This window comes from Aspergillus pseudodeflectus, assembly GCF_044049435.1.
Source record: "Aspergillus pseudodeflectus strain CBS 756.74 chromosome Unknown BJX68scaffold_6, whole genome shotgun sequence".
NCBI lineage: Eukaryota > Fungi > Ascomycota > Eurotiomycetes > Eurotiales > Aspergillaceae > Aspergillus > Aspergillus pseudodeflectus.
Window position 1 is genome coordinate 248,114 of NW_027263782.1, and position 22,623 is coordinate 270,736.

At 51.7% G+C, this 22,623-nt stretch overlaps 9 protein-coding genes across 9 annotated transcripts; 5 read left to right on the forward strand and 4 right to left on the reverse strand.

Moving 5' to 3' along the window:
- Positions 1 to 318: 318 nt before the first annotated feature.
- Positions 319 to 1,440, reverse strand: BJX68DRAFT_263009 (esterase/lipase family protein; the record flags this gene model as incomplete). The annotated part of the gene is made up of 4 exons (XM_071044576.1): positions 319 to 570; positions 636 to 1,212; positions 1,297 to 1,361; positions 1,426 to 1,440. The coding sequence occupies 4 exons, from the start codon at positions 1,438 to 1,440 to the stop codon at positions 319 to 321; spliced, it is 909 nt and encodes a 302-aa protein (XP_070902975.1).
- A 2,452-nt stretch (positions 1,441 to 3,892) lies between these two features.
- Positions 3,893 to 4,197, forward strand: BJX68DRAFT_263010 (uncharacterized protein; the record flags this gene model as incomplete). Its single annotated transcript, XM_071044577.1, has 3 exons — positions 3,893 to 3,990; positions 4,046 to 4,101; positions 4,148 to 4,197. The coding sequence occupies 3 exons, from the start codon at positions 3,893 to 3,895 to the stop codon at positions 4,195 to 4,197; spliced, it is 204 nt and encodes a 67-aa protein (XP_070902976.1).
- Positions 4,198 to 8,431: 4,234 nt separating this feature from the next.
- On the forward strand, positions 8,432 to 13,224 carry BJX68DRAFT_263011 (ankyrin repeat-containing domain protein; the record flags this gene model as incomplete). The annotated part of the gene is made up of 6 exons (XM_071044578.1): positions 8,432 to 8,588; positions 8,693 to 10,708; positions 11,356 to 11,584; positions 11,647 to 11,935; positions 12,105 to 12,310; positions 12,378 to 13,224. The coding sequence occupies 6 exons, from the start codon at positions 8,432 to 8,434 to the stop codon at positions 13,222 to 13,224; spliced, it is 3,744 nt and encodes a 1,247-aa protein (XP_070902977.1).
- Positions 13,225 to 13,582: 358 nt separating this feature from the next.
- BJX68DRAFT_228813 (putative phosphorylase) lies at positions 13,583 to 15,013 on the forward strand. The gene is made up of 2 exons (XM_071038912.1): positions 13,583 to 13,768; positions 13,859 to 15,013. Exons 1-2 carry the CDS (start codon positions 13,652 to 13,654, stop codon positions 14,627 to 14,629), a joined length of 888 nt encoding a protein of 295 aa, XP_070902978.1. The 5' UTR covers positions 13,583 to 13,651; the 3' UTR covers positions 14,630 to 15,013.
- On the reverse strand, positions 14,680 to 15,535 carry BJX68DRAFT_278745 (RibD family protein; the record flags this gene model as incomplete). The annotated part of the gene is made up of 1 exon (XM_071048599.1): positions 14,680 to 15,535. Exon 1 carries the CDS (start codon positions 15,505 to 15,507, stop codon positions 14,680 to 14,682), a length of 828 nt encoding a protein of 275 aa, XP_070902979.1. The 5' UTR covers positions 15,508 to 15,535.
- A 146-nt stretch (positions 15,536 to 15,681) lies between these two features.
- BJX68DRAFT_177052 (NAD(P)H-dependent flavin oxidoreductase) lies at positions 15,682 to 17,143 on the reverse strand. The gene is made up of 3 exons (XM_071037145.1): positions 17,004 to 17,143; positions 16,665 to 16,926; positions 15,682 to 16,605 (listed from the first exon to the last, which is right to left on the reverse strand). Exons 1-3 carry the CDS (start codon positions 17,014 to 17,016, stop codon positions 15,819 to 15,821), a joined length of 1,062 nt encoding a protein of 353 aa, XP_070902980.1. The 5' UTR covers positions 17,017 to 17,143; the 3' UTR covers positions 15,682 to 15,818.
- Positions 17,144 to 17,322: 179 nt separating this feature from the next.
- On the forward strand, positions 17,323 to 19,520 carry BJX68DRAFT_177033 (uncharacterized protein). Its single transcript, XM_071037144.1, has 8 exons — positions 17,323 to 17,827; positions 17,888 to 17,980; positions 18,034 to 18,273; positions 18,335 to 18,481; positions 18,533 to 18,644; positions 18,697 to 18,823; positions 18,892 to 19,116; positions 19,234 to 19,520. The coding sequence occupies exons 1-8, from the start codon at positions 17,437 to 17,439 to the stop codon at positions 19,441 to 19,443; spliced, it is 1,545 nt and encodes a 514-aa protein (XP_070902981.1). The 5' UTR covers positions 17,323 to 17,436; the 3' UTR covers positions 19,444 to 19,520.
- A 170-nt stretch (positions 19,521 to 19,690) lies between these two features.
- On the forward strand, positions 19,691 to 20,889 carry BJX68DRAFT_228820 (enoyl-CoA hydratase/isomerase family protein). Its single transcript, XM_071038913.1, has 2 exons — positions 19,691 to 20,248; positions 20,340 to 20,889. Exons 1-2 carry the CDS (start codon positions 19,824 to 19,826, stop codon positions 20,779 to 20,781), a joined length of 867 nt encoding a protein of 288 aa, XP_070902982.1. The 5' UTR covers positions 19,691 to 19,823; the 3' UTR covers positions 20,782 to 20,889.
- A 323-nt stretch (positions 20,890 to 21,212) lies between these two features.
- On the reverse strand, positions 21,213 to 21,716 carry BJX68DRAFT_263017 (uncharacterized protein; the record flags this gene model as incomplete). Its single annotated transcript, XM_071044579.1, has 1 exon — positions 21,213 to 21,716. The coding sequence occupies one exon, from the start codon at positions 21,714 to 21,716 to the stop codon at positions 21,213 to 21,215; it is 504 nt and encodes a 167-aa protein (XP_070902983.1).
- Positions 21,717 to 22,623: the final 907 nt, after the last annotated feature.

The window sequence follows — 22,623 nt, forward strand, 5'->3', positions numbered from 1 at the left end:
GTATAATGGAGGGGAGCCTTCATCAAGCGTGGCTGTGACAGCTTTGCACTAGTAGCTTCGGTCAGACTTCGCTTCGGCTGAAAGGACAAGGGAAGACGTGTACCTCCCTGATAGGATCAATTACGATAATTCAATCTTCGTCTACTATCTGGTAGTAGTGATGCTGTCCTATCAAAAGTAAAAAGGAAAATAAGATTTCAAGGTTGGTTGTGATAGACAGTCAACACGATACTAGCATTTTTCTCTGCCCTGGGGAACCCAAAAAAAAGAACGAAGAAACGGATATCTCCTCGGCGCAGCGCACAATGAACCATAGGATCACCTACACCGGTCCAATCTCTCAAACCTTTGCTCCAGGCTGGTGTCGTTGGCCACTTGAGTGGCAAGAGGCGGCAAGGTCTGCAGTTCGGCGAGGCCCTCGATATCTGCGACGATGGCATCCAAGTGATTACTGACAGTACGCCAGGTGGCATCCGTTTCGGTAAACTTGCAGATATCCAGATGGTCTGCATCGAGGGCACGGGCTTGTTCATTCCTCTGGCCCATTTTTGCGACAGCCTCGGGCACAATCTACGGTGGAATAAGCGATTACAAAAGAGAACTCAACAGGGGTGAAGGGGGGAGAAGGCACCTACCATGACTCCTTTTGTCAAACGCCTCTCATAGAACGAAGTAATACTGATTTGCGTTGCCAGGTCCGCAAACTCCGTCGTTAGTTCCGCCAGCATATCGGACCAGACCTCCAGTTCAGAGATAACATTAGATTCTTCAATTTTGGACTGTCCCAGACGCGCAAAGAAGGCCTTCCATGCTTCTTGGCTCGTTCCCTGATGCGGGGTACTGAAAAAAATGATCGCCCTCGTGGAATCCACAATATCGCCGTAGAGTCCGCGCCGAAGAATAGCATGTCTAAGCGCCGACTTTATAACGAGCCCGCCAAGGGAATGTCCCACGAAAATTATGGGGCGATCCTGGGCACCCCTGCGACGGATGTTTTTGAGTTCACTAACGAGGATTTCCGCGCAGGTGAATGTGCGGGCTTTCTCCATATCTGCGTTCTTGGTGAAGAAGCCGCTCGTATTATACCCGAAAGTGAGAATTCGGGCGTTCTGGAAGCACTCGAGCGAAGGGAGGAGGTCCCTAGGCCAGTGAATCGTACCCTTTGTCCAGGTTGTATAGGAGTCTCCACCTAGGCCGTGGACGAAGACAATACTTTGTGCGCGGTAGGCAGTTAGCCCCTGTACAAGTTCCCTTCCCCCACCTGGTGTCGGGTCAGCTAAAGCAGCGATTACTTACTCCAGGTTAAACTCTCTTCGCCGGCTTTGGGCAGGGTGAACCTGGAAGAGGCCATCTGACTCAAGCTATGGAAGTTAGCGTCCAATACCTATGGAGGATATGGTATAGGGTGACTTTGATGGATCGTACCGGGGTACTAGACATTTCTGCAGAAGGCTGAGTATGCGTAGGAGTAGGGATACTTGTAGGTGTGGGTCCAGCCTTGGAATACAGGATTCCCATGATCCGCGAGCAAGACAGTAGCGACATTCAGTAAATCTGGGAGACAAGAGTGTCTATAAATTTATCACCAAATGCATATTGAGGCGCCGTTATAGAGAGGGTCGGTGTGCTGTCAGGCATAACATTTGTCGTAACGGTCGAACTCTTAGCGAGATCGGGCTCCTATCCTCCTGTGCAGCAATCTGGACTTGCAATCCCATTGTGCCCTCTCAGGGTGGTAGGGTACGCTGCCCATCGGAAAGCCTATTAGAGACAGCGGCCCTGACGCCCAACGACAACGTGGCGCAATTGACATGCCACGTCCAGAAGGCTTGACGAGGCTCAGGCTCTTCACCGACTAGTTTGCAAAGCCCTCCGATGAGAGCGTTTAGGGAGGTGGTTTTTTTCCATTGGTTGTATCTGCATGATACTATAATTATAAAATGACTCAAGCTGCCCGATTAGGCTGAACAAGGGCTTTCAGCTCGTGATATGTCTTCGCGCGAATGTCTTCTTGCATTGGAAATCTTTTGCGGAGATTGGCACTGAGGCTTTGCCGGCGCTCAAACTCATCCCCATAACGCCTTTGTATAACTCGTAGCTCAACTACAGTCTATGTATGAAACATGTTCGATTACTCTGTTGCGGCTAAATACGTTGCCCATTTTCTCGTCCACTGGAGAGGTGCACTGGCAACATGAGGTCAGTATTGCTTGTGCTGTCCGATGTCAAGTTATGTCAATTTCCTCTTAACAAATCAATACGAAAACTTTTCGCGCCTCCGGATGAATAGGACCTAGGGACAAGAGATATGTGGTGTTGCCCAAGCAGACTAGCATGGGCCTACGTGTTTATTAGCACATGTAGACTGGTGTCATGTGCTTCCCTACCCCCGGTACACGGAAGCTTTATTGTCCTTTTTTTTGTGGTGTTAAGCTTCATGCTATTTGTTCAGATGTGTGCCCACTCTCCCCGCGGCCATGTGCTCACCGTGTTTGAGTGTAATCCGCACATAATCCGACAGAGATGACGTCCAAGCCAAGCCCGCAGTGTCATTGACTCATTGCGGATGGGTGATCGTACTGGCACAGCGGCCATAAAACAGCCTTTGCAACGATCGGACGGCATTGAGGTGTGATATTCCCTCTGATTGTCATGTTCGCCGCGCCCAAGGTCGGCTTCGGCTGGGCAATTCGCATCATCGCCATATTCTCAGCGGTTCTACTCACAGCCGCCTGCTTCCTCCTGCGGACGCGACTGCCCCGACTGAAAGGGAAAGCCGCCGCGGTGGACTTTTAAGCATTGCATGATCCCAAGTATGCGACCACGACCGCGGTAGTCTTTTCTTATCAAGTCTGCCATTTTCATCCTAATTACCTACGTCTCTAGCTATGCTCTACATGTGGGGATGAATAAAACCCTTGCATACGCGCTAATTCCAATGCTAAATGCGGGTGCTATGCCAGGCCGCTTCTTCCCTAGTCTTATCGCGGACAAGGTTGGCTGGTTTAATGTTATAATTATGACCTTACTAATTTACTTAATATTAACGCTTATACTCTGGCTTCTAATCAAAGACAATACTACCAGGATCATTTATTATGTGATATTATTTAGTTTCGCGAGTGGTGCTATGATCAGCCTCACCCTAGTATGCATCTCGCAGGTCTGCAGGGTCGCAGAGTATGGCAGACAGAATAGGACGACATTTATAGTGGCTAGCATAGGGATGCTCACAGGGATCCTAATTACTAGAGCTATTATACAAGCTAATGATGGAAAGTATGATGGGCTCATCACGTTTAGAGGCGCGCTTTACTTTATGGCGATGGTCGCCTTTATGGTGGCGAGGGTGGTTTGTGCTGGATGGAAGTAGTTGACTGTTTTCTAGATTTATTTATATGTATATAGATAATGTCTCCTTCTTTGTATGGTTTAACTAGCGATAGAAAAGAAAGTGCTTGAACGTGATAGATGGAGAAATTGAACTGCATTCCCACATCTTCCCACCCCGCGCAAATGGCACAATCAGATCAGTCCACAAAAGATAAAAAAGACGGGGTATAGCAGGCCAAGATGCGCCATGACGAGTCCAGCCCGGCCGAGGGTCTTGATAGCTGACTGAACCCTCCGGAATAAACGACTGCCAAGCCAAAAGTTCCTCGGCGGACGGTCCTGTCTAATGTGACAGCCCCGTCATGCTCGGCGAAAGATACCCAACTCTGGGGAGCGAGCCTATCAGAGGGCCACTTGGCCGATGTTGACTTTGAAAAGGATGGCTGTCAAAGTGGCGCGATGGGGGCCCTTCTTCCTTTAAAAGGGCGACATCCATGGCGAATCTGGTGTGAGCTGGGTTATCTCTGATAGTTGTGTGCTACATATCGAGTCACCGAAAATGGGGAAAGAAAGTTTCAAGGAGAAGATCCGCAGCTTATTGCATCTGTCAGATAAAGCTGCCATGCCAGATACAGACAGCATCACACCGCTATTCAAGTAAGCGCTCCAGCCCGATTAGGTGAAGGTTCAGCCCCGGCTAACATGAGCACAGGAAAGAACCAAAGCGGCTGAAAGAAACTCCTGAAGTTGCTCCCTCACCATATAATGGTATGTTTTCCACATTCCTAGTATGATGGCTTACTAACTTGTACAGGCGACCAATGTTTCAGCTCGTGCTGCCGTGGCAAAGGTTATGCGCGATGAGCCAATCCCTACCAACAGGATATATATATCCGCTTGTTGACACAAACAATGCTCTAAATCATGTACATACCATTTCATACCTATATCCTGGTCCAGCGGTAATCATAATAGCAATCCAGCCCTATTTGCACGTCGTGAATCAGTCTTTCTCGACCCCGCACTGTAAGAAACCGCGGAATTTGCAAACCCGCCGAGTTGGCCATGACGCCCAGTCCATGAATCATGGCTTTTGTCCACCTTTCTTATTGTCCAACTTTCAGACCGAGCGAGTCGGCTGCGATCAAACTGAAACTGAAACCATGCATCACACACCGAAACGCGTTTGGACTGCCGAGTCTGGCGCGTGTACACACTGCGTCAAGCGCAAGGAGCGATGCTACATCGGCGTCAGGGGCATTCCATGCACGACTTGCCATCGACTGATATTACCCTGTGACGGGTCAGTCAAGGCCCAGAAGCTGTGAGTCGCTAATTTCAGATTTCATGGTACGTAGTTGGTTTCTCTATACTAATGAGCGTAGATCGAGATCAAAGCAGTGGGTTCTGCCTCCAACTTATTGCATAGGTGCGATAATCGATACCCCTTCTATAGCAATCACTAAAAAGCCTCTAGAAGAGTTATTTATATCCTATCTATAAAAGACCAAGCGCGAGTAAAATCCTTACTTTATTACTCCTAGCCTAGGCGTGTTAGTAACCGCTCCACTCAACAACTACTATGTGATCATCCACTAGCTTCTTGGACCCCGGAGCCAAGTTGAACCACGTAAAGTTTAAATCCCTGATTATGTGACTACTCTCCCTAATCGTCTTAACGTGGTAGATTTCTAGTATCCAGAGGCTAAGGGCGCGTTATGTGTGCTGACTACTTAATTTCGTGTAGAGTTACTTAAGGCCTATATTCTATAGGTTGTTTACCCGTAAGTTCTAGTACTTGACTTGGAGCCTTTCTTACGGGTAATCTTAAAGAATAATAGGTTAGATATAATTAGTCTTCTTCTATTTCATGCTGTCATATTCGCTAGTGCGGCCTTTATTAATCTTTCGTATATTAACTAAGAAGGGTACACATCTCGAGCTACCGCGCGCGACATTCTATTTTAGCGTACAAAGGTAGGCTCACCTAGTTAGTAAATTAAGACGCATTTTAATAAGTATAATAGGTCCTGCGGGAGCTACACTACGAAGACGACTGACTTGCCCTAGTTCAAGCGCTCCTCCTCCTCGTTTACTAGCATGAGATCCAAAACACTAAAAAGGATATAAGCCACTAGATTGGAACTTACCTGTTGCTCGCTATCTTAATTAGACTACACCAAAGCCCTAATAGCTCTGTAATAACCCTTTACTAGGGAAAAGTCTAGAAGCGAACATGGTGGAGTCTATATAACCACACCCACCTCACATTCGAAGACCTCGTCACGATAATAACCATTAAAAAGGAACATCACGCCAGCGAGGCACCAGAGGTCGGGATGATTAATCTCAGCGACTTTCCACTCGAGGTGATACCGGCTGATGTGCGCGCGGTAGTTGAAGACTGCGAGGTGCTTTCTAGCCTCGAGCACTAAATGACGCATGCAATCTTCTTTATCAAGAAGATGAAGCTGTGTTGACTGTCCCAGTTCTCGGCCTTTGCAACTAGCGTCAAGGAATTGCTTTTTAAGCAGGGTAATCCCGAGATGCGTGTCTATCCGAAACTGTGGGATTTCTTCGCCACGCGCAATCTCGAGGAGCTCCAAGCCTGGGAGCGTCATTTACCTCCAGCAGCGGGACCATGCAACGTGGTTCGCAGGAGTGAATAGGTTCCTAGGAATATAGCAATTGCTCTTAGGGTCTACAGAGAGGGTCCCAAGGGGCTGTGCGCTCCTACGAAAGCAGCGGGGTGTGAGTGTGACTTCGAAAGCTGACTTGTACCCAGACAGCAAGTGGTTGAGAATGTCGATATTGCCACCCATGTAGTAATCTGGCCAAACCTTGAGGGCTGACACTCCCATCATCCGAACAAGGCAGGTGTTTCCTAATCTCCTCCATGAACTCATTACAAGCGATGCCGCACCGTGATAAGATAAATCGAAGTGTAGCTAAATCAATATCGATACCTATCCCGCATGTATCGCTAAGCGGGCCCAAAACCTCCATTAAAGCTTGAAGACCTCGTAAAATATCACGAACAGATGTTGGAGGTGACTGGAAGGTGTCCATCGTGCGGTACAGTGCATTGCTGGCACTAAAGGCGAAAATAGCCAAGGTTGACGGTGTGTAGTCCAGACTAGGAGTGTTTTCCATGGCCGTGATTTGCTTATGTGATGAAAGGTATAAGAGAAGGTGCTAGTTATTGCTTAGCGATTAATAAGATAAAGCTCTTGCTAAAGTTTTCCTGGTGCCTATCAAACGAGAAGAAACCAAACCTGACCTAGCGGGGTAATTGTGCCAAACGAGACGTGATGTACCCAGAAATCAGACGAGACTTGCCAAGAAGTTACAGTAGCAGTTTGCTTTCCCATTTGTCTCTTTTCATGATGGATACGAACCACAAAGCTGGATACTCGATCCAACCCCGTTCAGCCGCGTCCTGGGACCTGGGTTGACTGCTGTTTAATAGATGAAAGGGATGCCCGCAAACCGTTCGCTTTAACATATCAAGGTAGACCGACAGTTTTGTTAATCGAGCCAGACTTGGCGGGGATTTGGCTGATATTTTGGGTATCAAGTCAAGGTAGACTTTTGTATGGTCGTATTCTTGGTTGCATGCTGAAATTAATTGCGCAGCCTTTGTCCGCTTATGACAGTTGAACACTGACTGTTGAGCGGACTGCGACGAGGCCGAGGTGGATTAGGTAGCTTCGGCCAGTGGATGGAGTGGGGACTGGAGACAAGTGTTTAGCACTCAGGGAAGGTTTAATCAATCTATCTGCCCTTGGTAGCTATATGGGCCATTCAGCCGTGTTCAGAGACCTGGGCTGGTGCTGTTCAATAGATGAAAGGGATGCCCGCAAACCATTTTCTTTAGAATATCAAGGTGGACCGACAATATTGTTTATTGAACATCAAGACCAATCTTGGTTTCTGCTACATCTAGCCAGACTTTGCGGGGTTCTGGCTGATATTGTGGGTATCAAGGCAAGGTAGACTTTTGGATGGTCATTCTCAGTTGTATACTAAATTTATTGCACAGCTTTTGTCTGCTGATGACTGTTGAACACTGACTATGATGAGTGGACTGCAACGGGCTTGTCTAGGCGGCACAAGCAAAGAAAGAGTTGAACACATCTTAATCAGCGTAGATAACTAGCAGGAATGAATCCACCAACAACCCACATGGCTAATCAGCGCAGACAGATTGACCCACCTTCCCCGAGTGCTTTGTCTTCTTCACGACTGATCAGTGTAGACAGATTGATCAACTCTCCAGTGCTGAACACTTTGTCCCTGCTCGAGTCCCGCTTCTTCCACTGGGTGGATCCACCTGGCCCACCTCGGCGCCATTGCAGTCCACTCAACACAAAGTCAGTGTTCAACAGTCGTAGAATAAACCTAGCAGACAAACCAACGCAAACCGTATAGCCCTATAATTGGACTCGAATGCGGACCCGTGATCTCATGCGTGGGTTGAGCGCCGTTGATGCCTGGTGCAATTTTCCTTTCCATATCGAAGGAATTAGGGTATGCAGGTAGAGATCTGGGGAGGAGAGAACAGTATCATAGATTTTTGAAATCTGGTTGCTAGCCAAACGAAGATCTGGAGGCAGCTCATTAGCAGCTTTAACTGCCCTACGTGCCAAAATCCAGAACTTTTCCATCCATTCACTTGCAACCCAGGCTTGCATGCGAGCGTGTGATCTATCTAGCAGTGGTGTGAAGCCACCACTCACTAACAAAGCTACACACGCCTCTGCATGTGCTCCAGACAAGCAAAGAATGGCCTGCATATAGCAGATTCGCGGATCTACCTTCCTATGCTACCATTTGATGCCTCGCTAGGACTCTATTGTACCTCACTAATTCCAAAAGCTATCTGGCAAAATGGTCGCGCTCGAAGAGAGACATCTGATGAAATTAGCATATTATCTAATCAAGCAGGCCCGATTCCTCTGCTCTCCAAGAGATGCAATCTGGCCCCTCCGCATATGACTCGAAACGGCTCCATGTGGCGCTGGTAAACATGAGCCTCATTTGACATTCCCGCTCCCCATCATCATGCTAAATCCCTTCTTCCATCCATCCATCTATCATGTCCCTTCCAGATTTGCCGCCGGAGCTAATCTCCCACATCCTCTCCTACGTCCCACCATCTTGGCATTGGGGTAACCTTGGCTGGGACAGTGATCGCTGGCGCCGCACCGTCGCGAACAATGTGCGCTGGTTTCTGCGATTGAGGCTTGTTTGTCGTGAGTTAGCATCTCCCTTTTGATTGATCTTGTCCCTTTGCAGAAAAAAGAAAAAAAAAAAACCAAAAATAAACCTTTTAGGAATGGAAATTGACTTGTGCCAGGAACATTCGATGGCCTTGTCATTGACCTCATCCTTGCGGAGCTCCGAGCGGGGAATCTGCATCGAAGCCTCCCGCTCAAGAGGGGCGCCGCGAGACGATCCACGATCGCGTTTGTGGAGCGATTGCTTTGGGCGTTGGTTATTCGAACTGCCGCTGCGCCTCCTATGTCACACGAGAATGAAAGATCCATTGCTCGAACGATTGTCGATGGCGCAGCGTTGAGTGCGGATTTCCTCACATGCTCCAAGGAATCGGAAACGCGGCAAAATGGCAGCAATGCCGTAGATGGGGAGGACGAGGAAGCAAACAAATTACGAGATGTCTACACAGGAGCGCTGATTTCAAGCCTTACCATTATACTCGGTCCGAACCTCGTTCTCGACATCCTAGAACCGGGTCAGGACCACGGCATCGATATGTTCAGCCCGCTCAAGGGCGACAAACAGCAATGGCGCATCACCGCACTCATGGGCGCTGCATATCTTGGTCGAGTATCTGACCTCAAGCGCATTCTCTCGTTGGAAATCGACATCAACTTCGATCCGAGCGATCGCTGGCTATACCCGCCCGTCATGGCGGCCGCGGTAGCAGGACGCGTGGATGTGCTCGAGTTTCTCGCATTCCAAGGAGCCGATTTGCACGCGCTTACGGTCGGGAATGGAGATAATGCGGTACATTTCGCAGCTCTTGCTGGACATACCGTCGCTGTCGAGCGGTTGATCGACAAAGGGGTGGATTGCGATGTCGTGAACAATGACGGGGTGACACCACTGCACCGGGCTGCGTCTGCCGGACACGCAGGTGTCGTGAGGGCCTTGTTTACTGCTAAGCCAGAGGGTCTGCGAACCGAGGTCAAGGACTCGCTGGGTCGCGCGGCTATACACTATGCGGTCGAGCGAGGCTACGAAGATGTCGTGCACGCGTTCCTCTCGCGCAAGGACACAGATATGGAGATCCAAGACGCAGCCCTTGTAAACCCGGTGCTGGGGCGCGTTGTCACCCCACTACTCCTGGCCGCTTTGACAGGGCGAGGTGGAATATTTCATGCCATATTGGCTCGTTGTGGTATGCCTGACCCTGAGACTATCCCCCGGCGCACGATGTGTCGTGTCGTCATTAGAGGCAGTAGCCTGGCCATCACCAAGACGGTCATGAAAAGGGAATCGAGAGTGTATTCGGACGAGGACAGGAACTGGCTACTCGCTGGCGAAACTCTTTGTTGCGCTGCGGATTTGGCGAGCGACGATGTCTTTCGGTACCTCCTCTCCTTCGAAGATGCCGAGATCCACCACGTGCCCTGGAAGTCTGGACAGCCCCCAGAGCCGACCGTGCTGCGCGCTGCAATCAGCTCGAACAAGGTCGGGCACGTGCAAGCTATCCTCGACCATCCACGCTTTGACGCAGTGCGCATCTTCTCCCCGGACACACCCAAACGTTCACCGCTACATTACCCAACGCACCCAGATGGCCTCGACCCAGCTATCATGGAAGCGCTCCTGGCGCACCCGGCCTTTGATGTAAATGTACAAGACGAGTTCGGACGAACCCCTTTGCACCACGCCGCGTTAACCGGCCAGATCGAATTGGTGAAGCTCCTCCTTGCGCACCCCGGGGTCGACATTAAGCGGGTCGATGCACAGGGGAAAACGCCGCTCTGTGAGGCCGTGGAGAGGGGTCATGTAGCTGTCGCAAGGGTATTCCTTGAGATGGCGGGACCAGTAGCTTGGGATGTGACACCAACTGATAAGTCACCGCTAGCGTTTGCTGTATCTGGGGCAAAGGTCGACATGGTGCGGGTGTTGCTCGAGCCGCAATATCGGATTCCGCGGGACGTGGTACTTCTTGAGAAGGGCAAGGCTGAGAAAATCATCACACAAAACAAGGCTGACTTGGCGGAGTGGCAGAGAGGGGTGTGGGACGAGAAGGCGGATTGGTGGTTTGGGAATGAGGAGCTTCGGGAGGTGCTCCTTGAGAGTGTTGAGCTTGGGGCTGTTCTCCTGCATGAGATGATAAGCAGTATGTCGATGAGACTGGAGGAGGAAAAGGAAAACGAGCAATGAGCCCTACCGGGAGCCAATCCCATCTTTTCTGCCGACAGCAGGTGTACGAGGTGAGACGTGTGGGGGATGGGCCCAAGCAGGATATACAGATGGTGATGGCGTGCCTGCTCTCTGGCGAGGGCGGAATATTCTCATCGGCTGCTTGTACCTACCTCAGCTGGAACGAAGCGAGAGAACTTCTGAAACCCCTTCGCATGTCCACGCCAGGAACAAGAAGGAACCCAGATACCTCTCTCGCTGTCTCCATATCCGTGCCAAGGCCGCTCCATCCGAACGGATAACCAATTACAGCAGTCTATTGCACTGGTTTTTGTATCCAGCTCCCTCGCCAAGTGTTCCACGATATTAGCCGTTCAGATTAGCTCGGAGACGTGCCCTCTTATACCATTTCGGTCGTCAACGACCAGTGGCAACAGCTGCCAGACGGATGGCCTGGAGAGCTCTGTGTCAGTGGACCTGGCGTCTCACTGGGCTACTTGCACCGCGACGACGAAACACGCACTCGATTCCGAACGGGACCTGGCGGGATCCGGCATTATCGAACCGGGGATTGTGGCCGATTCCTTCCTGATGGGACAGTCGAGTACCGTGGGTGAATCGAAGGAGATTCCCAGGTGAAACTACGTGGGGTACGTCTCGAGTTGGAGGAACTATCCAGCGTAACCCAGCACGCCGCAAAGGGTGCGTTGGCCCACTGCGCTGTTATCGTCAAGGGTGAAGATGACCGGTCAGAGCAACATCATCTGATTGCCTTTGTTGTCGTACATACTTCTTTCCCTGGTAATGTTCATGACCTCTGCGACACTCTCTTCGACACCATACCTCTCCTGGCGTACGCGAAGCCCGTGATGATCACCCCTATCGAGAATATCCCGCTGACGGCTGCTGGAAAAGTCGACAGAAGAGCACTCGCTTCGCTACGCATCTATCAGAGCCATCGATGTTCGTCATCATCGGGGGGCGATTGCAGCAGCCGCGGACCAAAGGCATTTTGAAGGGATTGTGGGAGGCAACTTGTCCAGTAACGCAACGTCCGATCGAAGGGAAGACGAGCCTTTTCGAACTAGGAGGCAACTCGCTGCTGATGCTAAGGCTTCAGGCTGGTATTCGAAGAGCCACAAAGCTTGAGATCTCCCTGGCGGATCTGTTCAACGCATCGACGCTAGATGAGATGGCGCAGCTGGTAGGTAATGCTGCGAGGACAACACAGCAGCAATGGCAATCATTGCCCTACATCAATTCGGACATAGAGACAGCAGTACGGGAGTATCCTGCCTATACCATGCAGCACAATGGATACGCACACAAGCCCGACAATACCGTCCGACAAGTCCTCCTAACTGGCGCAACAGGCTTCTTTGGCCACAGCCCTCCTCCACGACCTTCTCGCCGCCCTCTCGATATCACAAATCCACTCCATAGCCATCCGCCCTCGTCGTTTAATAGTACCCGAGTCCGGTCCTCAACTCAATAATTCGCTCCCCTCCTCTTCCAAAATCCGCATGTACCACGGCGACCTCTCCCATCCAACGCTGGGCCTTAGCGAAGCCGAGATCGTGTATCTCGCACAATGTCGACCGCATAATCCACTAGGGCGCGGATGTCTCCTTCCTCAAGCCGTACAGTGCACTCCGCGAGCCGAATCTCCTCTCTACCAAGTTTCTCCTCTCATTGTGCCTTGCCCGAGGTATCCCGTTTCACTATATTTCAACAGCGGGCGTGACTTGTTTCTCGCGGAGGGATACGTTCCCTGAGATGTCGGTCTCGTCGTTCCTGCCGCAGCTGGATACACTACAGCCGCATGGCTATAAGAGTAGTAAATGGGCCAGCGAGGTATTTCTTGAGAGGGCAAGTACGCGATATGGAGTCCCTGTCACGGTATATCGGCCCACTAGCCTCAGCCTCACGAGAGGCGACGGGGATGGTTATGAAGGTAGCCGAATTGATAAAAGTGACCCTCCGACATTTGGAGGAAATGTGTTGGGCAGTGTGCTAGCCCTGTCCCGGGCAATGAGGGCCGTGCCCAGGACAACGGGATGGAAAGGGTACATTGACTTAGTCAGTGTGGAGAATGCTTCGAGACGGATAATTGAGCGTGTCCTTCTCCCCCAGAAATCAGCTGTCCATCGTAAGCTGTTGGTAAAAGGTAATGTTGCTGCTACCAGCAGCCAGGTTCGGTACATGTATATCTGCGGTGAGAAGCGGTTTCGCATTTGCGAATTGAAGGCCTTTTTGGAGAGTGAGCAAGAGAAAGAGAAAGATAAAGGGGTAGCGCGGTATAGTGAGCTTGAGTGGAAAGACTGGCTTGGTCAGGCAAAATTTTATGGGATCGATGCTGGTGTTGCGGTGTACCTGGAGCGATTCCAGGGCCAGGAGCTGCGTGGTGGTCCAGAGATAAGAGGGCTTCCGTTGCTCGAAAGCGGTAATATAGAGGACTGTGCAACGCATGACAAGCTAGAAGATAGCTTGTAGCTTGTCTGGTCTAGCACGCGTTGCTCATGGTCCAAGAAATGGTCAGCTTGAACGGTTGAGTGGCAGTGGATGCAGATCCGATTAGTGCCTCAGGCAGTCACTCCACACGTCACATCCTCATACCAACATTAAACCCTTCAAATAGCAGGGTTGTTGGGCCGCTTTACGGTTTGCCTTGATACCAAATGTATGCTCGCGTCACGTATCTTAACCTACCATGTGTAGCATGCGCCCAACCTTGCAGAATTGAGATTCGGCTAGTGAGAGATTCAAACCATTGATAGCACTTCTGCCTTAGGCAGCGATTCCTGATGCAGCAGTGGAGCACAGCCTCCAGGCTGAATACGATCTTGACGATGGCACCCGATATCACCAAGACCCCTCTATCAACTAATCTCAAGGTCATACAGACAAGCCACCGATTACAATGACATCTCCGCTCAATTACGAGAGCATCCTGTCACGATTCGACGAGCTAGTCGCCAGAAAGGCCGTCTTCTACGCTGACCGAAAGACAATCCAGCTCGAAGATGCCGGGTTCGCGGTGAGACATCACGTCATAATTTCTTCCTCCCCAAAACCCCCCCGCACGTTCCCATCACACTATGGACTCAGCGCTCATCAGAGGTTATAGCTCGAATTCCACATAAGCCCCTCGCTCTCCAAAAAGCCCCAAGACGGCGACCCCGTCAGCGGGCACGAGGACCCGCACGCGACGCAAAAACCCGAATGCTTCGGCCCGGGGAGCGACATCGGCAACAGCGATCCGGGATTACTGCTCGCGACGATCCGGGGCACGCATCTGCTCGTCGTGAACAAGTTCTGCATGTTCCGGCCGCAGCTGCTGCTGCTGACGAGCGACTCGTATCGGCGGCAGCGCGAGCCGCTGGATGCGGATGATCTAGGGGCTGCCTGTGAGGTGCTGAGTGAACTGGGAGAGAGGCCGCTTTTTGTCATCTATAATGGCGGGCCTGTTGCTGGGGCGAGTAGGCAGCATAAGCATCTGCAGGTGCTGCCGCGGCCGCCGAGATTGTTTCCGGATGAGAGGGGGTTCGATGAAAAGAGTGTGCCGTTTCGATACTTTTTGCGGTATTTTGATGGGGTTGATATTCGGGCTTCGGATGGGTACGAGAAGCTGTTTGAGGCGTATACGACTTTGTTAGTAGAGGCCAAGCGGGCACTGGGGGTAGATTCTGATAGCGAGGAGTACTTTCCGCATAATGTTGCTTTGGTCAAGGAGTGGATTATCGTCATTCCCAGGCAGAGCGCCGATTTTGAAGGGATAACTGCGAATGCGCCTGGGATGCTGGGCTCGGTTTGGTTGACGAGCGACGAGCAGTTCAAGCAGTGGAAACAGGTTGGGCCGAGAAAGGTCCTCGCTGGACTCGGGTTTCCGAACATATAGCTGCTTCGTCTATAGACATGATCCATGTACATACGTCCAGACATGCTAGATTAGACCTGCCCCATCCTTCCACAGAGAACCACATCCTCCCCAAACGGATGCCACTTCACATCCTTTAACCTTGACGCCGCAATCGCCGTCCCCTTCTCATCAACCCTCCTCTCCGGCGAAACAACCACACCACCCCTTCCCAACCACGTCGGCGCAATAGTGACAATAACAGAATCAACCAGATCCTGAAAGCCCGGCTTCAGCAACGAATTGATCACCGCTCCGCCACCCTCAATCATCACACTCTCCAACCCCTCCCTCTTCAGACACTTCAACAAATCCCCCCAATCAAACCCCCTCCCATCCTCAACCTCAAGCTCCAGGAACCTCCCCCCACACCCCTCAAGCACGTGCCTCCTTCCCTCATCAATGGCCACCCCCCGCCGAACAATAACAAAAGGCGCCCTCCCCCTCCCCTCCCTCGCCAGAGTAAGAATCTTCGCATCGGCACTAAACTCCCATCTGCCTCTCGGATCAAGCACAATCGGCCGCGGCTGCCCATCTAGCCCAGGCGAGCCATACCCGCCGACACCCTCAATGCGACAATTCAGCCCGGGGTTGTCGGCGATAGCGGTGCCGACGCCTATGAGGATTGCGGCGTGGCGCGAGCGCAGGTAGTGGGTCATCGCTTTGGATTGCGGGCCTGAGAGGGTTGTACGCGTTCCTGGGGCTAGGGAGAGGGAGGAGTCGAGGGATGTTGCGAATGTGAGGGTTGTGAAGGGGAGGGGATTCTCTTTTTCATCTTTTTGGGTCTCTGGTAAGGTGCTTTGGGGTAGGTACGGCTCTAGGAACGGTTTTGAGGAGGCCGGGAAGGTTAATGTGTCCATTGTGTCGGTGGAGATGGTGTTGTTGATGTGTTGGAGAAAAATGGATGTCGAAGAGTGAGATGCGGGGAAGCTCTGAAAATTTTGTGATACCTGAGGCAGGAATTACGTACAGTTTAGGCTTAGTGCGGGATGTTTCAGCTTATTTGCAGCACTTTAAGAAACACAATGAGACTGACTGCATTTACCCAGCTCTATCATGTTTTCATCACTTCAAGGCTTTTTAGAAGCAGAAATTACTGCAAGTATGGCTCTTATGACATTACTGAAGCGGTCCGGAAACGGAATCCATATACAACAACACGGACACAGATCTACAGCTTCGAAACAGCCCTCCCCCCGGCCTCCAACAACGCCGAAGCCTCCTCAACCATCTCCTCGACAATCTTCCCCGCAGGCAACCGTTCCCTCACAAGCCCCGCAACCTTACCCATAAGGAACGGATGCGCATTATCCAACACCTCATCATCATCCTTCTTCGTATCCATATCATGCGCGAGCGGGATGATCCCCCTCCCCTGCAGCTCCTGCATCTCCTGCTTGCGCTCTTCCTCCCACCGCCGAATATACGGCGTCGCCTGGGTATTCAGCGGGCGGCCGCTGAAGATCGTCGTGCGGATGATGTCGTCGAAGCCCGCGTCTTGGAGGGCTTTCTGGTGCACGCGTGATGCGCCGGATTCCTCGGACAGGATGAAGCGTGTTCCTACCCACACGGCACCGGCGCCTAGCATGATTGCTGCTGCGAGGGACTGGCCGTTGAACATGCCTCCCGCCGCGACAAGCGCGACCTGGCGTTTCGTGAAGGGGCTGATTTTGCCCTGGAGAACTTCCGCTACGGCGGGGATCAGGACGACAGTGGGGATGTCGCCTGTGTGGCCTCCGCCTTCACCACCTTGTGCGCAGATGAGGTCTGCGCCAACCTCGACAGCCTTGAGTGCATGTTTAGGGTGTCCGATCATGTTCATGTAAAGGACGCCGCCCTGGTGGAGGCGGTCGACAGCCCATTTCGGTGGGACACCGACTGCGCAGACGAAGAGTTTCGCGCCGCTTTCGATGATGATCTCGATGAGCTCGCCGAGTTTGCCGTGCGAGTAGTCATAGCTGACATGTGTTAGCGATGAATCGATGGGAAGGAACCTGAAATTCGATTTGCGACATACTTGGTCTTGCGCGCGTTACCGCCGACTTTGGGGATGAGGAGGTCGACTCCGAAAGGGGCGTTCTTGTCGACCAGGTAGCTCTTCAGTTCGTTGAGCGCTTCGCGGAGAAGTTCAGGGGTGTATTGCACGCCGCCGATCACTCCCAGGCCTCCGCCGTTGGTCACGGCTGCGGCGAGTTTTGGGGACGCGACATTGAACATGCCTGCCAGGAGGACTGGGTGGCGGACACCCAGGATTTCCGTGACATTCGTGCGGATTTGCTCTGCAGAGGTTAGTTTGGGCAATTCGAGAATCAAGGCATCCAGAGATGCTCCGTTCTCCGTTGGTGCGGTGACATACTGCTAGGAGCCATTTTGCGACGAAAGGAGATACGACTCGAAAAGAAGAACAAAAGAAACACTTTTGCGCAACATAATCAATAAGATGCACAAAAGGGCATATATACTCATTTTGCACGACGCCCAGGGCAACGGAGTATACACGAGCTTTGCAGCCTCCTTCCCCGCGCTGGACTTCCCGAGTACCGAGAAACCATTCGGTCATGACTCCACCGGGCGTGCCATCTGAGAGGGCGGGCTCGCCTCGGTAACATGGTACAGCAGCGGAACTACGTACAAAAGCCGGACGAAGCACATGGATTTCTGGACTGATCCTGATAGATCCTGCTCCTGATCCAACGGTTCGTCACGCCGAGAAGCCAATTCCAATCCCCTAGTCTCCTAGCTATCTTCAACCCTCCAGCTGGAGAAAAAGAAAAGAAAAAAGGATTACTATGCCACCCACCCCAGAAACCCCCGTCCTCGTCGGGATCGGCGACATCAACGATCGCGAGTCCAAGGGTCGCGACGATGCCGCCGAACCGTTGACGCTCATGCTGCGCGCGATCGGCGCCGCGATCCAAGATACCACGCTTGCGCCGGACGCCGCGCGCAAACTGCAAGCTGCGATTGAGAGCGTTGCCGTCGTCGCGAACTGGACGTGGCCGTATCCGAATGCGCCGGGGCTTGTCGTACAGAGGCTGGGGTTGCCGGGTTCCGTGCATACAGTTGAGAGTCACCATGGTGGGGATTCTCCGGGGCAGTTGGTTGATGAGGCGGCGAGGAGGGTTGCGTATGGGAAGAGTAGGGTTGCGGTTGTTACTGGGGCTGAGGCGCTGGCTTCGCGTTTGTTGTCCCCTTTCCTTGATTTGAAGAGTGTGTTGCGGTGCTAACGGTAGTATGTAGTGGAATCATTCAAGAAGGCGAAAAAATTCCCGCCTCCGCATTGGACGAAGCTCGACGACCATAGTTCGCCCTGGGATAGAAAGCGGCCAGAGGGTTAGTACCCCTCGAACTCCTTGGTCTCAGCATAAACTTACAAGACGAGACAGACGTGGGCACGCGCCATTTCCTCGGCGCCCCAATCCAAGTATACCCGCTGTACGAAGCCGCCTTCAGAGCGCACCTCCAGCAGAAATTACCCGACAACCATAAAGAGTCCGCAGATCTCTACGCGGAGTTTGCGCAGATCGCCGCGAAGTCACCGTATTCTTGGTCCTATGGGAAGGAGCCGGAGACGGCGCAGTCGATTGGGACTGTGACGAAGCGGAATCGATTGATTTGCTCGCCTTGTTAGTGCACAGCCTGCTTGAGTCGGGCCGCTCGAGGACATCGCTTACGGATGATTGATAGATCCCCTTCTCATGAATGCGTTCAACACGGTCAACCTCGCCGCAGCATGCATTATCACGACGACAACGTTCGCAAAGGAGCTAGGGATCCCAGAGTCGAAATGGATATACCCACTTGGAGGCGCAGGTACAAGTGACAGCGTTCGGTGTATGTTCAACTTCCCCAATTGATCTTTAAAGACACTAACAATCAGTCTAGTCTGGGAACGACCGTTCTTCCACCAGAGCCGCAGCCTCACTCAATCGCTCGACGCTGCCTTAAAAGCATCGAACCTGCGAGCGGAAGAAATTGACCTCTTCGACTTTTACTCGTGCGGACCCTCAGTGAGACTCCTAGTGAAGGAGCAGTATTGACAAGAACAGATGCTTCCCCGTCGTCCCCAAACTCGCCGCCCATCACCTCAACCTGCCCCTCCACGGTTCCAAGCCCCTCACAGTCCTGGGCGGCTTGACGTCGTTTGGTGGCGCGGGGAATAACTATTCTATGCACGTGCGTCCGCCCTACACCTCTTACCTTAGACAACGACCCAATTTCTAAAACTGGGTATTGATATATAGGCAATAACCGAAATAACCCGCCAACTCCGCACAAAAAATCAAGGGAAGCCAGTGCACGGCCTCGTCCTCGCAAACGGCGGCGTGCTCTCATACCACCACATCGTCATCCTCTCAACGCAGCCGCGAGCTGATTCAACGTATCCGCCATGGAACCCGCTGCCTTCGAGGGTTGATGAGGAGCATCCGGTTATTGAGGAGAGTGCGAATGGGGGTGGTGTTATTGAGGTATGTCTGCCCGCCTACAATCCAGCCATACAGGTTCCTCACGAGAGAAGAGGAAACCACCTAGACCACTCCCGTATCCATATCTCTCCATATACTAATCTAACATGCATCACACAGACATACACAGTCCAATTCGGCCGCGACGGCTCCCCCGTGCTCGGCTTCGTAATCGGCCGCCTCGACTCCGGCCACCGGTTCGTTGCAAACGTCGAGGATCCGTATACTTTACAGCAACTCTCTGGCGAAACGGAGCAGGTGGGGAAGCGGGGGAGTGTTGCGGATGAGGGAGGGAGGAATTTGTTTGTTTTTGAGCAGGCGAAGATATGATATAACCTTGGATCGCCACCACCACCAACCATTAACGGGTTAGATACTGATATAGGCTATAAACAAATGAATAACACATATACATGAGACTAGGTGAGTTGAGTAGGCTACTCTTGATGCCGGGCATGTCAATAAGTCCCGGCCCGGCCAGCCCGAGTCAGTCCAGCTCCACCTCGGCATCTTGTGCGGGGGAGCTTCAGCTGCCTCGGGACCCCAACAAAAAAGTTCCCTGGTTTTACTGCTGACTCTCCAACTCCCACCACATTCAACTATATACTATACCACACAACAAACTACTCCATCCTCGAAACAAACACTCCACTTCTCACTCTCATACCACCCCGTCCAATAAAAGCATAACATCAATTTGAAAAGTCACAATGCCGCAATTCGCAACCCCCCCACCGCAATCCAGCATATTCACTCTATCCTTCCCCAAAGAGCACATCCTCCTCGTAACAATAAACCGCGAGCGGCGCATGAACGCCATCCCAACACAGGGCCACCGCGACGGCTTTGCAATCTGGAACTGGTTCGACGAGGAGCCGAGTCTGCGCGTGGGGATTATCACCGGTGCGGGGAGCAAGGCGTTTTCGGCGGGCGCGGATCTGTTAGAGCAGTTGGAGTTTCGAAACGCGGCTGATGAGAGGAAGGAGGGCGGTTCTGGGGATGGGAATGGACAGGTGGGGAGGGGACCCATGCCGAATGGTTTCGGGGGCATTTCGCAGCGACGAGGGAAGAAGCCGGTTATTGCGGCTGTTAATGGGCTTGCGCTTGGTGGCGGGTTTGAGATTTGTTTGAATTGGTACATACATATGCCCTCTTCTTCCCCATCATCCTACACTCCTCGTCTCTGAGCTGTCGAAAACATGGCCAACCGCTAATCATTGTGACAGCGACATGATCGTCTCCTCCCCAACCGCCCAATTCGCCCTCCCCGAAGCCCTCCGCGGCCTCTACGCCGGCGCCGGCGGCCTCTCGCGCATAGTCCGCACAGTTGGCATGCCCATCGCCTCCGAACTCGCTTTAACAGGCCGGCGCATCACCGCACAAGAAGCCAAATCCCTCCGGCTCATCAACCACATCTCCGAGAGTCCTGAGAAGGTGCTCAGCGACGCGATTGAGCTTGCGCAGCGCGTTGCGGATGTTAGTCCCGATGCTGTGATTGTTAGTCGGTATGGGCTGCGGGAGTCGTGGGAAACGGGGAATGTGGAGGCGGCGAGTCGGAGGGTCGCGGAGTTGTATGGGATGAAGTTGATTAGTGGGGAGAATTTGAAGAGGGGGCTTGAGGCGTTTGCGATGAAGCAGAAGCCTGTTTGGGTTGATTCGAAGCTTTAAGATAAGGAATTTTGGCGTGGAGGACTGTTTGAGTAAGTGGAGGGACGGATCGTCCATTGTTATCTATAGGTCGTCTATTGGATTGCTTGAGAGGCTCATTCTCGTCCATCAGAATACCGTAGTGCGTCTACCGGTATGCTACGTAGGTATTTGAGTACCGGAAATATCCTAATATTGATAGAACATACGGCCATCGCCAAGTACAGGCCCAGAAGCACTCGTATCCGAAGAGAACGATGCTTTTTAACTAAAGTCTTTCGTAAAGATAACATCAAAGAATTGCAAAGCTATGAGTGGTACAGCTTCCCAGCATTCTGCTCGAAACAAGACAGGAGAAAGCAATATAAGAAAAGAAACTATAGAGTCATGAGAGCTACCGCAAAGAATACCCATGTTTCATCCTCTTCGCAAAAGTGCCCACCTCCACTAACCTAGACTCTCTCCTCTTGGTCCCTCTTCTCTCTCTTCCCCTCCGCATCTTCCTTCTCCTCCCTCTCTCTTATCTTCTCCTCTATACGAACCCTAACCATCGCAACCAGAATCGCATCCAACTCGTCCACATTCTCTTCCGAGTGTTTCACCTCATCATCATCCCCAGTCTCAGCATGAGCCTCACTCTCCTTGTCTTTTCCAGCCTGTCTCTGCTCTCGAAGTTTCCGAACAACCTTTGCAAATGCACCCTTGCCATTATCGCGATCATACCCTGACGGGTCGACTTCTTCGCCCGATAGATCCGATTTGATGACTCTGCCCACGATATAATCGACGTGCCAGTTACGACTCAGGGCCCGATCCAGTGCTTCTTCCGTGCCCCATGAAGGTGGTGCAATGTCGTTGTTTTTGTACCAAATGGCGGGTGGCGAGTTCTGCCAGAGGGCGTGGAGAAGCGAGAGTTTGGGGAGGTCTTTGATGGAGACTCTGGTGGTGTTGCACATTGTTGGTAGGACGAAGGGGTGTGTTTTTTTGTTAGTTTGTTGCTTGGACTTCGGGATAGGCAAAAGCGGTATGACTGTGATGACTTTATGGCTTGGAAGCTGGGAAACGAATGTGTGTTCAAAGTTGGATTGCGTTGTTAGTGTCCACTCTGTCTGGGTTGGTCTGGAGAGCGGATATCCCAGTGGTCTTCAAGCTCAGTCCGGGCCCATGTTCGTTCCTTCCAGATTCTCTATGCGGTTACTCTTTAAGAGCCTCAGAACCACTATGGCAATAAGCAATAAGGCTTTGCATATCGCTTGATGACTATAGAGCCTGTTACCTGCTTTGTTGAACACGCCTTCCCTTCCTATGAAGTATTACAACTCGATCCTGGCTGGCTGAGATAAAAGGAAAACGGGCCTCAGCCCAGGTATAATAGCGCATTTCGAGTCTTCGGAGTACCTGGAGCCCTTTTTGCTGTTGTCATCATTCGAGTTGACATCGGATACTAATAGAATGCTCGTCTTAGAATGCTAGCGTACTGTTCACATTCCCATACCCAACACTGTTTGATGTCACCTCCTATGTGAAATCACACGGAGATTTAGATGCTTATAAGACCCTTCTAGGTCTACTAAAGCTTTTATATCAGAGAGAACCTACCTATTGCCTCCAGAATAGGGCAGCAATCCTGCTTCTCTCGGGCTTTCAAGTACACTACAGGTTGCTGGGGTTGTTTGTCAATGCGAACCTAATATGGTGCATTATTGATCCATGTGTTTCATTTTGACTGCCGATCTTCATTGAGCAAGCGTCTATATTAGTTTCTACCATACACTCAAAATGTATAAGAATTCATCATGAAAGCACTTGGGGATCTATTAGTCCGGTTTGATGCAGACCTCTCGCCCTTTGAGCAGATTGCTG